Source organism: Ochotona princeps, chromosome 23, assembly GCF_030435755.1.
Source record: "Ochotona princeps isolate mOchPri1 chromosome 23, mOchPri1.hap1, whole genome shotgun sequence".
In the NCBI taxonomy this organism is placed as follows: Eukaryota; Metazoa; Chordata; class Mammalia; order Lagomorpha; family Ochotonidae; genus Ochotona; species Ochotona princeps.
The window spans coordinates 17,805,631-17,822,036 of NC_080854.1; the positions used below are offsets into that span (position 1 = coordinate 17,805,631).

At 38.5% G+C, this 16,406-nt stretch overlaps 1 protein-coding gene across 1 annotated transcript in view; it reads right to left on the bottom strand.

Moving 5' to 3' along the window:
• Positions 1-580: 580 nt before the first annotated feature.
• GHR (growth hormone receptor) overlaps positions 581-16,406 on the bottom strand; it is a 221,898-nt gene continuing 206,072 nt past the window's right edge. The window contains exons 5-10 of the mRNA XM_058680155.1: positions 14,345-14,517; positions 11,680-11,858; positions 8,483-8,648; positions 6,836-6,926; positions 2,290-2,359; positions 581-1,981 (exon numbers count right to left, since the gene is read on the bottom strand). Of these exons, the coding sequence (XP_058536138.1) occupies positions 1,013-1,981; positions 2,290-2,359; positions 6,836-6,926; positions 8,483-8,648; positions 11,680-11,858; positions 14,345-14,517 (1,648 nt within the window). The 3' untranslated portion in view covers positions 581-1,012. The remainder of the gene's footprint in view (positions 1,982-2,289; positions 2,360-6,835; positions 6,927-8,482; positions 8,649-11,679; positions 11,859-14,344; positions 14,518-16,406) is intronic.

Sequence of the window (16,406 nt, forward strand, 5' to 3'; positions counted from 1 at the left end):
TGTTCTTAGATTCTGAATGCCCCGAGAGCTCGCGCTGCTGGCTGCCCCAGCACTTGGGTCTCCTGCTCGCCACGAACGAGCAATGATGTCTACTTTGTTTCGCCAGGAGCTCTGTGGCATGAACCAAGATTGGGTGAAGAGAAGTGCTGTTTGTGTTTTGATTCATGGTAGGTGTGTTTGTGCAAAAGATTTAAAAATGTTTCTAAATTCACAAAACTTTGATTGCAAATTCTGATAAAATAAGTGTGTCCCAATATGTAACTTTCTAGAGTCATTTTAGAATCAAGGAGTTTGAGGAGGTATAAAAAGGGCCTTGTAAAAAACAAGTGTGTTTTTCCTTAGGTGCGCGGATCAAAAGCCTTAAGCCAGCTTCCAACTGTAGGTGCCACATTCTGCGGCTGCATCCTCTCCAACTTCAGTACACAGTGTGCAGTGTGATATAAAACAGCCATGCTTGAAGTTTAAATTATTAAAAATATCTTTATCAAGTTTATGTCAAAATAAATGCTTTGTATATTTTATATATCCAAACTAGTTTTGCCTTCTTCCCTATAGTTTTCAAGTCCCAATTATTTAACAAGAAAAACAAAAATTAGCCTGTGCTATGATTCTCATTCAGTTCTCCTGAACTGCAAAAGCCACCTGATTTTTCGCTTTTTCAAAAAGCATGATTTTTACTGTACATTAAAACATAGCCATTCAATGCTTAGTATCATGAAATTAACACCCACCACAAGGAGACAATCACTACCACGAAACAGTCTGAGACAATTCTTTAAAATATTTACAATTCACAATAGGAGTAGCTATCTGATTAAGCATTCCTCTGATTTTTCTTTTTTCCTTTTTAATATCCTGTCTCAACATTTCCAAAAAAGGCATTTAGAATCCACCTCCTATTCTGCCATTGCACCCCTAGCAAGGTTTACACATTGTTTTGGTTTAAGCATTCATGCCCTAGCCAATCCTTTGCCATGAAAGACATAGTAGCTCTTGGGAAATCTAAGAAGAGCTAAGGCATGATTTTGTTCAGTTGGTCTGTGCTCACATAGCCACAAGATGAGAGAAACTCCTTGTCAGGCAAGGGCACGGGCACAGGCAAGGGTGCTGTGTTGAGTACGAGGCCCTGCGGAGACTGCACTAAATGAATGGAGGTATAGTCCGGGACGGGCACCTCGGAACCCGATGTGGCTGCCACTGCTCCAGACCTCCCCGCAGTAGTGGTAAGGCTTTCTGTGGTGATATAAATGTCCTCCTGGTTAAAGCTGGGTACGGCACGTGATTCCCGCTCAACCTGAGGGGCCGTGGTGATGCACTTCTTGGCGTCTGCTTCGCAGAAGTAGGCGTTGTCCATGAGGAAGTTGGCTTGGCACAATGGGCTCACCTCTGGATGAGCATCGCACTGAGAATTCCCTGCCTTATTCTTCTGGCCCGGGGAAAGGACCACACTCCCTGCTGGCGTGATGTCACTAACCTGGGCGTAGAAGTCGATGTTTGCCAGTGAATTTGGATTGCTGAGCTGAGAAGGTGCAGCTTGAAGAGTTGACTCGATTTCACCAGCAAGAAGCGATCGCGGTTTGTCTTCTGCGGGGACGACGTGGGGCTGCTGCGCGGCAGGGGAAATATCTTGGTAAGGTAAGTCCCTTTGATTCTTCTGGTCAAGGCACAAGAGATCTGCTTCCCCTTCTGACCTCTGCGGTTGAGCAGCCTCTGAGATCTCGTCACCCTTGAAGTCAGTTTCCAGGAGGTCAGGTTCATAACAGCTGGTACGTCCAGAGTCGTCATCTTTCGCCCCAAGGATGGTCAATGACTTCTCATGGTTGTTGCTTAGGAGTCTGTCTGTGTCCGACCCCTCGGTCTTTTCATCAGGGTCATCTATGTCTAGCTCGATAAATTCAACCCACGAGTCATCATTGAAGAACTCAGGCTTATAGCCATCATGAATGGCTAAGATTGTGTTCACCTCCTCTAATTTTCCTTCCTAGGACACAGAAAGAAAAAAGATCCGTGAAAAGAAACCCAGGGATGAAATAATCTAGCAAATAATATTCAGTGAGCAATATTGGTAACAATAAGAACAACAGGAACTAAAAAAGATAACAGAAATAAGACAGTGCGGATTTTTAAATGGGTATGACACCAAAATTTTAAGAATCCAAGAGTGAGGTAGAAAAAAATCTGAACATGGTACATATAGTTGGCAAAAATAAAAGAACCATTTCAACACAAGAACAGAATTCTTCAGCTGTTAATTAGTGCTACCCACAATTAGATAGATTTATTAATTACCTTGAGGAGATCTGGATCAATTCCTTTAATTTTTGGAACTGGAACTGGGGGCAGAATCAGCATCTTAATCCTTGAAAACGAAATTTTGTTTGACATGTTTTAAACATTACATATTATCTTTTATCAAAAGATAGAAACAAAACATTGGCAGTATTGTTATTTATTCCAAATATTCTGATATTTTACATAAGTTCAATATGAGACAGGAAAAGAAAATAATAAATAATAAATAACAAAAAAACTACAGAAAAGAAAACCAACAACAAAGAAAAGCCCTATCTGAAGTCTACATAAATAAAATACAGTTTTCTTTTAATCTTTCTCTTCTTTAGACTTCTTATGGACAGCAAACTTGATTATTTGGGAGTAAGCGATTTAATTCCATCTGAAATCAATTGCCATGGGAATTATAAGGGACGTGATTTTAATGTACATTTAATCAATAATTTGCAAAGAACATACAGAAACAAAGAAAAAAGCCAAAACACATAGAGCCAAAATTACTTGGCAGCCTTTTAAAAGCACGGGCTTGGGTATATTGGCATTATATAGTTTATATTATTTATAAAATTACCTAAGATGAGCTCATTAACTAGAATGTTATCACAGGGCTCATTTCAGGTGGAACAAACTAAACATGACCTATCTGTAAACAATCAGCATAGATTTATATATGTGACTCCGATGCATTCACATTTTCTGTTTTAAATGTTTAAATATTCTTATATCATAATTCATTTCAGTGTCTTTACTGCGAACCTTGTGTCTTGAAGTATCCTCAGCACTTAACACAATTCTTGGCACAAGGAATGTGCTTCATAAATAACTCAGTCTGAAGTAATCATTTGTCTATGTTGTCAATTGTATTGCCAGAATTGTTATCTTAAACAAAATAGTTATGGAAAAAAATTTCAGCGATCGCTCATTCTAATCAATTCATTTTACTTATATAAAACTCCAAAGTGTTCAGAGATGTGATTGTAGGGTAGAGATGGAGGCCTGATCTTTGTGTATCAGTTCCTTTCCTGCCTATTGTGATTGAACAGTCTAGTCTTGTCAATAATGAAGCTATTCAATAACTCCACCCACCTACCAATTCAAGAAAACTGCCAAATTTCACACTAGAAGTTGATATGAGGAGTCTTTGCTTTGCTGACTTGGGGGACAAGCATTAAGATTTCAACTGATAAATACATACAGAAATACATATAAATGAGTATGTATGCTTACGTTTAAATATGTCTGATAAACCAGATGCTGTGAAAAATACTTTGCCTTAAAACTAAGGGATGGCCTGTGGCCCTTAATCCTACTTGTCACCAATTATTAGGTGAAGTTTTATTGCAATTACCTACTGTTGATGGCTGCGTTTATGTCACAGTGACAAAGTTGGCATGACTGAGCGCATATGACCTGCACTAAACATTTCATTTAATCCTTACATCTACTGCTTTGGCAGATGACATGATCTGTGTAAAGATTTAGAAAACTGAGGATCTTATTCAAGCCACACACTAAGAGTTGGCGACAGCTGGGGATCAAAACACTTGACTAAAAACTCTTAGGGCTTTTACTTAAATAAATAAAAAAGGGCTTGTGTTTTTCTAGAAATGACTTTTATTATCTGGATTGAGTCAGGGAGAAGTGATTTGGATAATGAATTGTGGACTCAAAATTTCAAAAGATAAGTAGGAACTAAAATCCCCTGCATACCTGGAGCTCTGGTAGAAGCATCCTATTTTATGGAACATCATCTTAATTGTGGGAACTATGTGTTCTTTCTGTATCTGCTGCCAACTACTTTAGGTCATTTCTGATCTTCTTTAGATCATGTACAGTTAGAAAAGGATAAGGGATTTTATGGGAGTCTAAAAAACAAATTATTTTCTACAAAGAAGTCAAATTAGAGCCAAAAATTTGAAAGTACAGCAAAGATTTCACATTATCAATTTTATAATTTGGTAATTTTGACCAAGTGCGATAGTTTAGGACAGTACTATTCAGAGAAAATACTCTTTTAGACAAACATGACTATATTTGACTGGAAATATTGCTTTTAAGAGGATGATTTATGGGCCCAGTGAGTTTGCCTAGTTCCTAAAGTCCTTGCCTTGCATGTGCCAGGATCTCATATGGGTGCTGGTTCACATCCTGGTGGCCCCACTTCCTATCCAGCTCCATGCTTGTGGCCTGGGAAAAGAGTAGAGGATGGCCTGAAGCCATGGGACCTTCCACCTGCATGGGAGACCCAGAAGAAGCTCCTGGCTCCTGGCTACAAATTACCGCAGCTCCGACTGTTGCGGCCACTTGGGGGAGTGACCCAGTGGATGAAAGATCTTCCCGTCTCTCCTCCTCTCTGTATATATGACTTTCCAATAAAAATAAATCTTAAAAAAGGATGATTTTTTTTCTTGCTTATGTTGTTAGCTAATATAATGAAGTAGCATAATTACTTGGCTTTCAAAATGACCCCAAATTGACTGTGGACGTTAAGAGATAACGCTTACATATAGTAAGTTTATCTACATCTATTATATTTAAATTAGTTCCATATAAATTAGCCCACCAATTGTACAGATCTTAACAGAATATTTTAATTGTTGATATTACTTAAATACATATCTTATTTTAAAACAACTTTTTGTGTAAGACAGAAATGATGCTAGAAATTTAAATACAAAGTGAAATTACACATCAGGGATTTTGCTTTCTCGTTGTTTCAGACAAAGCTTCTACCCTGTTCCATTGATCTTCTCCATTTCTGTACCAGGCTGTTTTGATTATCACTGACCTGTAGTATGTCTTGAGGTCTGAAACTGTGATTCTATCACTTTTGTTTTATTCTTCAGGATAGTTTTGGCTATTTGGGGTCTCCTGTGTTTCCAGAACTTTTGTACTTTTTTACTTCTGAGAAGAATGTTGTTGGGATCTTGATTGGGATCACACTGAATCTGCATATTGGTTTTGGTAATGTGGATGTTTTGATGATATTGATCCTGCTGATCAAGGAACATGGTAGGATTCTCCATCTTTTAATGTCTTCTTGTATTTATTTATTTTTTAATGTTTTATAATTTTTACCAAAGAAGTGTTCTCCATCTTTGGTTAGGTTTATTCCAAGGTATTTGAGATTCTTTTCCTATATTTTAAAGTGGACTGTACTTACAAGTTCTTTCTCAGCCATGGGATTATTTGTGGATACTAGCACTATCTATTTATGTTTATTAATTTTATGTTCTGCCACCCTGCCAAATTCTCTTATGAGTTCCCATGCTTCTCCTCTGTAGACAATCATGTCATCTGCAACACGGATAATTTTAATTCCTCATTTTCCAATTTGAATTCCTTTAATTTCTTTTTCTTGCCTATTAGCTCTAGCAAGAACTTCCATTACTATATTGAATGGCAGTGGTGAGGGTGGACATTTTTGTTTAGCTCTGGATCAAAGTTGGAGTAATCACAATTCCGGACCTCAAGACATTGCAGGGAAGTGGTAAAACAGTGTGGTGCTGGTACAGAAACGGAGATCAATGGAAAAGAATATCAACCCCAGAAGAGGGCTCGACATGCACAGCCAACAAATATTTGGGAACTGAAAATAGTCCAGGGAAAAAGGATGAGCTCTCACCAAATATTGGATAGCAGCCTGCAGAAGTAAGACACCTTCATATATCACTTCATATATCACTTTACGCACAGGAGAAATGCAAAATCATACATGCCGAAATGATTTAAGTAAAACCCAAATTGACTTGCAAACCCTAATATATGAAGTCTAAAAAGGTTTGATTAGATTGAATTATCTGAATAGCCTTTGCTTTGTACTTGAAATTTGCCTGCACTCCAGGACTATTTCACACTCCAAGGCTCAGCAACATGCTGGGGTCCTGGAACAAACACGTGCATGTACTTTGGCATTGAGGGGAAGAGGTCGCTTTTTGATAAGGAGCTGTGACTCCCAAAGTACGCCTAAACCTTTTCAGTCTTGCGCAACTTCTCAGATAGAATCTGAAACTTTAAGTTTTCTATGATGAAAATAACAAATTGATATTTATATAAATAAATGGAATATGGTGCCTGGCCTTGTGGTATAGTGTGTAAAGCCACCACTAATGTTGCTGGTACCATGTAAGTGCCAGTTCAAGATCCAGCTGCCGCACTTCTGATCCAGACTGCTGACGATACACGTGGGAAAGCAGTGGGAGATGGCCCAAGCGCTCGGATGCCTGCACTCGCAGGGGAGTCCAGGAAGAAGCTACTGGCTTAAGACACGCACAGCCCTGGCTGCTGCGGCCCTTTAAGAGCGTGAACCAGACTAAAGATCTCCCCGACCCTCTCTGTTTTCGGTCTTTCTCAGTCTCTTTCTCTCTGTAAGTCTGCCTTTCAAAGAAAAGGATGGAATTTGTATGAGTCTAATTTTTGCAAACTATAGGTTAATTAATAGTTCTACTCATAATTTACAAAAGAAAATAACAAGTAGCAAATAGAAACACTATGGAAATCTAAATTGGCAATAACATTCGAAAGAAGAATACTCCATTCCTACCTTTGCTGTTTAGAAAAGATGAATACGAATAGCATGGCAGTCAGTCCAAATATTCCAAAGATAATAATTAGGAACCAAGGAAACTGGAAATCTGAAACATACAAGAATATTTCACTCACAGATGTGTGAGCAGCTGAAGTTTACATCTCACTGGCGTTTTCCCCACGAAAACATTTCTTAATTTGTATTCATCTAGTAAAACAGTGATTTCACTCAGTAACTACCGAAACAGAATGCAGTGACTCAATGAGGTTTTTTTTTTTCCTTTTTCAGAACATCTCAATCCATTTTTCAAATCCTTTTACATTGAAAAACTTCAACATGAAAAGCATACAGTTCAAACTCAATGGTTTTGTGCTCTCTCTCTCTTTCCCATTTTTTCCCTGTACGTTGCCTGTCCGTGCAGCATCAAAGGCTTCCGCTCTCAGAAGAAAATCCGGTTTAGTAACCGCAGGACCCAAATGCTGTCCACTGCTTGTTAAAGGTGCTGTCGTATTTTTCACCTCTGGATTGAGAATTTACCCAAGAGGTGAGGGAAGACATTAGATTTGTTTACATTTATGAATCACGACAGAAACTTCTGAGGCACACAGAACCTAAACTTTACAACTTCACACCTTTACATGTTCACAAACATGCAAATGATTGAAATTTTATGCATGAGATTTCAAAAACATTTTGCACCAAAGTACACTTATCTTTTAATTTCCCTTTCTACAGTCTTTTTGAAATACTGTTGTGTGTGTGTGTGTGTGTGTGAATAACACAATCACCTTTGGTTGAAAGATCACTATTGCAATTCTGTCCCTCAAATTTCCATGATTCCTTAAGAATAAATTTCTTCTAGCTGCTCAGTTGCTGGTTGTTAGTATTCTTACCATGAGGGCAGAGGTAAGAACACTAAAGGTAAATTAGGTTTTAACAGAGTCTATCTTAACGTTGCTTTATTAAAATTAGGCCTACACGCTATAATATTCTTTTCTCTTGTAGTAAGCTATTAAAATCCCTCAAGAATATGTGATAATTAGCAGGGAGAAAATAACCATTTTGTATCTTGTGGTATGATTCACTCCCCAAGTGGCTGCATTGGCTGAAGCTACACTGATCTGAAGTCAGGAGCCAGGAGCCAGGAGCCAGGACCCTTTTTTAGGTCTCCCATGCAGGTGCAGGCTGTCAAAGCTTTGGGCCATCCTCAACTGCTTTACCAGGACACCAGCAGGGAGCTGGATGGGAAGCTGGGCCACCGGGACACAAACCGATGCCCATATGGGATCCTGGCGCTCACAAGGCAGTGACTTTAGCTGCTAGGCTACAGCACCGGGCCCCTTGATTATGAATTAAAAAAAAACTCATCGTAGAAAAGTTTAGAAACATATAAATGTATGCAATCCCACTATTCAGAGATTACCACAGTATTCTCTTCACTAAGCCTTCACCCTCCTTGGGACCTGTCCTGAATTAAATAATTTGACACTAAATTCTTGATGTGAGCCATAATGAATTTGAGGGGTTTCCCCTGTTCTTTGCTATTAACATATTCTGATTTGGATAACACATCAACATTGTAGGCATGTGTCAACTGTTTTATGCCAATAGTCATGTTAGCTACCATTATGATATTTTATTTCATTTTATTTAGGTATTTACCTTCTTCACATGCAAATGGGCTCATTTGAGGCAGGGTTACAGAGAGCACCTCACTGAATTCGCCATATTTTTCAGAGTTTCGTTGTCTGGATCTCACACGCACTTCATAGTCCTTGTCCAGCCTTAACGAGTATACTGGAACTGATGTTGACAAGACCGGGTCCATCTTTCAAGACAAAACAAATATAAAAACTTATTGATTCAATAGCCAACAATTGAAACAAATAGTTCCTGTTGGCATTCTATCATTTGATTTCAAAAGTGATTCCTATAAAATGAATGATATTATAAGATTCAGGGAAGAGTTATGTAAAGGGACAAATAATTGAGAAAATAATGATGAAATAATCATTTTCTTAAATAAATAACAGTCTCCAAATTCATTTTGGTGCAAACCAAAAGTTACAGCAGACTTGCTTAAAGACATGCAGCTGTATCTTTGTATCAGGCTGTCAAATATTGCACTAAGATGAAAACATAATTGAGTTATTATGAAAAATGGTGGGTATAAGGAAGACTACAGCTATGTTGCCTAATTATCTGAGACATGTATTGAAGGAAGCAAAGCAACAGAAAAATAGACTTCTTTCCACATGCAGTGAGTTAGATATCTGTGTTTTTGTTGTTATTGTTGCTTTACGGTTCTGGGCATTATTTTATAATCACAAAATTGGAAAAAGAATTAGAAAAAACCATCATTGTACTGCACTTTCAAATAAGTGCATCAGAAACAACCACATGATCTAATCTATTTGTTTCAGAAATAATGGTGGTATTCAAAATCTGCAAAGAAAATTCACAAGCAACACTGTCTTCAACACCAGGAGATTCTTTACCTCCCAAAAGAAAGGCAGGGTGAAACCAGACTTCAAAGACAGATTACTAGAAAAAGTTAGGACTTCGTTGGGATGTCATTTCCCCCCACAAGGGAGAGCAGGGATCCAATGTGCTTTACACATTTATAGGGTAGGAAACCTTGTTCTTACTTAGAGGAAACTTGGAATGCTCACCTTTTCAGTAAACATGAAATTTCCCATAAACAAAAATATCATTATTAGTTTTATTAAAAATCGGAAGTTGAGTTTTCAGCTTTGAGAACAATTTTTTCTTTCAACCCAGCTAGTTTCTAATTACAAAGGGCTCTTTCCTCTATGGTTGCATGATACGGTTATTTACATCTTAAACAGTAGCCATAGAATATATGGAATACCTATATACTTAAAATTCTATCTTTAAGGCAGAATTATCAGCATCAAGCTTACTTCCTTATTTTTCTTAAGGTAAGTCTATGTTTCCATTGGTGAAGCTCCGATTTCTTGGTTATCACCAATACTGTTTGTAAGTTTACTAACAATAGAATCAAAGAGTTAAAACATAACTCTTATCCATCTTCTTTCATTTCCCTTAGCCAGTCACAGCAAATTCAAATTTTCTTGTTCAGTTCCTGAGAATAGTCATTCCTTCTCCAGTCCCAATACCATACTCACTATTGATATTCTAAATCTTTCCTGGCACTTTTTCCACTACACTGTATGAGATAATATACTTCTATTATTTATTATATTTCATTGTTTACATTGAATTACAAACATCTTTTTAAAGATTTATTTATTTTTATTAGAATGGCATATTTCCAGAAATATATATCTCTGTCTCTCATTCTTTCTGGAAATATGCCAAAGTAATTATCTGCTAGTATATCATCAGTTCTTTCAAATATTAAGTGGTGTTCCGTATAAACAGGCAGCTAGCTCAGCTAGCAGCTCCATGATTTAAGTGCTTTGTGTCAAGACAAGTACCAGTACCTTGATATGCAATAGACATGTTTTATGTGTCCTTCCCACAAGTCTCACGAAATATTAAAATTTATGTATTCAAGGATTGATATTCAATGAAGTTCTTATTTTTTTTTTAAAGTGCCAACAAACACATCAAGTAAAAATGTCCTTGTCTATTCTTTCCTGGGGCACATGAGGTGAACTGTTACTCAGGCTTGTTGCTACTGAATTGAGGTGTGCTATGATGCCAGAAATTTTCCCACAATTGCTTTTACACTATTATTGTAAACATTAACACAGTGACAAAAGGAAATATGTGGAAACAGCATATTATGGAGTCCCTAGAAGGTCTTTGAGGATCCTCAAGGATCTATAGTTCCCGTTTTGAGAATGGCAACCCCATACAGCACACTACTTTATGCCCAACATTATTTCAGCTCCTTGTTATTAAATATATGTTTGACTGTGGTATGGATTAAGAAAGTCTTATTTGACTTAGCATCTAACCACACTTTTTTTTTTGCATGAAGTTGCATCTAAATTAAAATGTTTCAGAAAACAAAACCTCAAAGCTGGGCTTTGTCACTGTTCAAAGATGCTCCAAGCTTAACTTTCCTCTAATGACAAAATTGGCCTCTTTTTCAGTGGTTCATTGAACAGATAGGGACCGGTGTCTCCAAATACCAGGAGGGAGCTGTGCCAGGCTGCTGGGCATAACCTAACGACTGGCCAGAAACTGCCTGACTGGGTTAGGGCTGTTGTTGTGGTTAGACTTATTCTAAATTAGTTATATTGGGAGCAATGTGATAATCTTATTTTGCTCCTTGTTGTGTGCCGTTTGGGATTTATCAAAGTGAAGAGTTTCTATGTACTTGGCAACAAGTGAAGGCTCAGAGGCCAGCTGTTACCATGTTCTCTACTTGTCTAGCTAAGAACCTCTGCGAGTGGTTCCCCTTAGAACTGTGAACAACACATCTCTGAAACGTTGGAGGGATTAAGTCTTTTCCTCTGTCTTCTAATGATGGTTTTACCAGGGGGATCTTGCATGAGTAGTGGCAACCAAAATAGTTATGGAATATTTATCCATAACCCTGTGGACCTTAATCATAAGTTAGTCTCATCTCCAAAGACAGTCTGTGACTTTGTACTGAAGTTATAAACTGAACACTCAGGATCTCTTAGGAAATAGCTTTCTTGTCCTCTCAGATGCTATAAGATACATAAACTCCACATAAGAATCTGTTGTCTTAAAAAATTCCAAGATGTAACTTTAATGATTATATCAGTTTCTTCTGATAAGAGATTGTGGATCATATTGCTGGACATGTGTTATTAAGTAAAAAAAAAAGATCTAATTATAAATGAGAGAAGAGCTGTTGACATAGAAGAAAAAAAGCATAACAGGTTGTGACATCTTACCACTTTCCACTGCGTTTCATTTACTTCTTTGTATTGAAGTTCATACTCCAAAACTATCCACCCCTTCTGAACATCTGCATTGGGTGGTGGTTCCCATCGCACTTGAATATCTGCATGAATCCCAGTTAAGCTAATGTTCAGTAAAGTCCAATTGAGGCTAATGGGTGGATCTGGTTGCACTGTGAAATTTAACAGAAAATTAGTACAAAGGGAGACAGAACTTGAAATGAATGGAGCTTTTTCTCCTCAAAAAAACCAAATGATTTTAGGGTTTTTGATCACCCCTACTCCTAAAATTGCGATATTCCCGTTATTATAACTCTCATTTTATAAGAAAGCATATTTTAAAACTGATGGGTAGTTAGTTTTTAACCTGAAAAAAAAAGCATCCCTCAAAATTCCTTTTTGAATCTAGTGTCAATCTATAACCATTTCTGAACACTTGCTATATTACATACTGCTTTTTAGCACTGATAACATTAGCTCTTGGTAAAGGAGTTCATATTAATTAAAACTGAAGAAACAGAAAGTCAGAATAGGGCTCTTTTAGATTTAAGAGTAAACAAATCTTTTTTCTTTCAAATTGTCCATGACTTGGGGGCAAGGATCTTAGTCTTATTCATCTCTATATTGTTACTAATTGAATGTTTCTGAACAATTCTGCAAGTGTTCCCTAGGCCTCATCGTCTTCTTGGACGTAAGTGATCACTTCCTTAGAAATACGAAGCAAAGTGTTCTCTCTTTAATGGTGACAACTCCTTTTTTTCTTTTACTTAACTGTCATGTGAACAGTTTGAGTCAGAGTTTTGTTTCTGTGGATGAACTCTACATTACCATGCCATTTTGCTGTATTTTATTAGGACCACAAAGACTATACTTTCCCAGAGACTGATGAAGAAAAATACGAATAGAAAGGCTTCAGTATTTTATTGCTAGTTGGTACCTCATTAGTAAAGGTTTCGGAAATCACTTGTAGTTACAGAATTAACATGACAGAGGGTACTGTGCAGTTCTAAGATATGAGTCTCTGTCATGTGGGCTTAAACCGAGCTCCCCCAACCGCTGGCTTGATTTTGAACTAATCATTTAACTCCTCTGGTTTCACCATCTATAAAATGGGGGTTACATTACAACCTATCTCACATGAACACTAGACATGACAAATGCTAAGCCTTCATGAGTGTAACTTACTATTTACTTCAGGGCTTTGTTGCCTGAGCCACACAAATATGCATCATAGCAATACAATCCATTTCAGGTTCTTTTGTGGGGCACACAAGATTATTGATGACTCCTCCAGCTGGCTGCCTAACTTGACATTCTGTGCTATTTGTTAGCTTTCAGAAGGCACAGTCTACCATGAAATCAATCAATACCCATTCATAATTTATGCTGCTCACACAGCTCAGACATATTATGAGTGAACTGGCATCATCTCTACCATCCCTGTGCCATATTTCCTCATCCTTCTTGTCTGCTCAGGCCACTCATGTTTAGGGACTTACGCATTCTCCATGATGTATTCCCTCAAGTGTGGTACCCACCATGCTAAAATGCATTTAACTTGTGAGTACACATGTTTCCATTTCTTAACTATATCTTACTCTTTTTGTAGCCACTATATCCTGTGAGTATCTGACATGTGGCAAATGCTCAACATGATTATTGGGTGTGGCTAGATGCTGGCAGGGACAGGGTTTACAACACAGGTTTTAGTTAACCCAGTAGCGCTCCCTTTAGCTTTAACTACGCAGCTCAGACATATTATCCTCTCCAAACTAGGAAAATGGATTGTCTTTTCTGCTTATAATTCTATCACCCCTCCCCAGATCAGGATATCAGATTTGACTTGATCTTGTCTGTAATTTTGGACACATCCTTCCAGTCTTTCTCAATCTGATGATGCCTGGGAAGCCACAAATAACCAGCACATCTGAGAGAAGCGACAGGAAATTGCTACAAACAACCAATGATATTTGCTGGATGGATTTTTAGGCTTGAGCTCAGTTACTTAAAATCTTTTTTTGATTCTACTTTTCTGTGTGTACTATAATAGCATAAACAGAAACATTCCAGTTACAGTGCTTGGTTTCATTTTGCTTCCTCCTTGTGTCCACACGATGGGCAAGGCATCATTTGTTTGGATCATTGAGCCGATTATCTCCAGTGTTTGTTTTGAGATCTTATAAACATGTCTTTAAATTGATTGTAGATGATGTGTAAATGTAAAATCCCAGAATTGTTAAGCTTTGAGATAAAGACAATATAGGCTCTGACCACAGTAATGAATTGGGTTAAAGGGCAACATGTTTCAATAGATTTTCATATAATAATCACATCTAACAATTGGAAAGAAAGAATCTTGAGAGTATCCTAGGTTCCACCCTGCAGTGGCACACAAGAAGGTAATCCAGTTTTGACCTGACTCCCATTCTTTTCCTTGCAACACTTTGCTTCAAAGCTGCTTTACATCCGAGTAAAATTCCCTTCCCTCTTCCCTCTGTCTCTTGCTCGCCAGCTGATTCTACCCTCTATAAAACTGATCTCCACGTATCTCTAGAGCTCTATTACAAAGTCTTACTACTTGATTATAGTTGGACCGCATATCTGTTCCAATTTATTTAGTCTAAAGCTTTGCCAAATGAAACACAAACCTGTGATTTACCTATTTCCTCAACAGAGAAACACTTTTGATCCACTGTACCCCCATTGTTAGTTAGCTTGATACAGTAGGGGATCCAAATGGAGGTATACGATGAATTAAAGTAGCAGCTGTTCTCGCCAGCAGAAACATAATCAGGGCATTCTTTCCATTCTTGAGTCCATTCCTGCGTGCTCCTGGAATGGAGGGTAAAAATGATGCCACACGTTAACTCAGAGTGAGGTGCTCGTCAGTCAGATCCCGTAAATTGGAACATAAATGTTTTGTGAGGAAACATTGCCAAGAAGTGTCACATTTGCAGTCAATACCATCAGTGTCTGAAGACTGTTAAGAGACTATTTGGCATTTCTGCCTATAGTGAAAACATTTGTTTATTGAGTACACAGATTCTGCCAGGTTCTAAATTAGGTGACTCCTATGGCAGCCATTTTATTATTTGTATTCTACAGATGAAGAAAGTGTAAGAAGATTTCAAAAATGCTTATCTGTTAAAATAGTCTAAAGAGTCAACTTTCTATCTATGTAGATTCCCAGAAAACAAACAGCCTTTGGGCCCGGCGGCGCGGCCTAGCGGCTAAGGTCCTCGCCTTGAAAGCCCCGGGATCCCATATGGGTGCCAGTTCTAATCCAGGCAGCTCCACTTCCCATCCAGCTCCCTGCTTGTGGCCTGGGAAAGCAGTCGAGGATGGTCCAAGGATTTGGGACCCTGCACTCGCGTGGGAAACCCGGAAGAGGTTCCTGGTTCCCGGCTTCAGATCGGATTGGTGCGTACCGGCCCGTTGCAGCTCACTTGGGGAGTGAAACATCGGATGGAAGATCTTCCTCTCTGTCTCTCCTCCTTTATGTATATCCAGCTTTCCAATAATAATAATAAAAATCTTAAAAAAAAAAAAAAACAAAGAGCCTTTGGGCCTGATTATATCTTCAACTCCTGGCAGACAAATAAGAGTTGGGTCTCCAACTTCAGGACAGAAGATGAATCAGAAATTACCAACTGAATACTTTTTTTTTTTTCTGCGGGGAAGGGCTTTCACATTCATATTATTGATATTCAATGAGGATTAATGTTGCAAGATTCACCAATTTCTAAGGAATTACTCCTGCTGCAGAAGGAACAGCTAAAACACTGTATCACAAAGCAGGGTGGGTTATGTGCTCACAAGCAGTGTTCATTAGAATCCCTAGGTGTTCAGAAGAAGGAATAACTATTTTGATTGTTCATGGAAGGCTCCAAGGTGGAAGTGGTGTTTTCAGCAATGTTTCAAAATGGGCGAAAATTTAATAGCTGGCAATATGGAAGGAAAAGGAAAGACGAATGGCTAAAGGCACGCAGGTAAGAAAATACAGGCATGAATGTAGCGAAGAGAACAAGATACAACAGAACAATAAAAAGGAATTGTCTTTTAAAAATATTTATTTTTATTTACATGAAAGGAAGAGTGACACACACACATGCAGAAATCTCTCTCTCTCTCTCTCTCTCTCGAGATAAATGCTTGCAACAGCTAGGTCGGGATGGAGCCAGACCAAAGCCTGAAGACAAGAATTTCATCTAGGTCTCTCTTGTAAGTGGTAGGAATTCAAGCAGTTCTCCCATCCACTGTCACAGTAAGAGGAAGCTATATTGGAAACGGAACAGCAGAGATGCAGTGAGGTTCTCTGATAGGGGTTACAGGAATTCCAAGAGGCAGAATAACCCATTATGCCAGCTGCCCACCCAGAGAGAATTTTCTTACATCAGGGTTGCTACTTGGGTGGAATAACTCATTGTCTCCTAATTACTCACCAGGCTATCCATTGAGACGGGGATTTATTAGTAAAGAGAACAGTCTCGGACTGACCAAGAATGTCCTGCTGGGGCAAGATGCCTGGGATTGGCTGGCCACACTGTGGAGATGAGGGACTAGCCATCTTTGGAATGGCGCTGGGCAGCAGAGGGCAAGAGGCACAGTGGCAGAAACAGGGCAGAGGGGAATGGATGAGAGACTAGGAGGAGACACACATTTTCTCCATGGGCAGTTGTTTCCTGGCTGGTCTGTTTGACATAAGAAGCTTGTGTATCAGA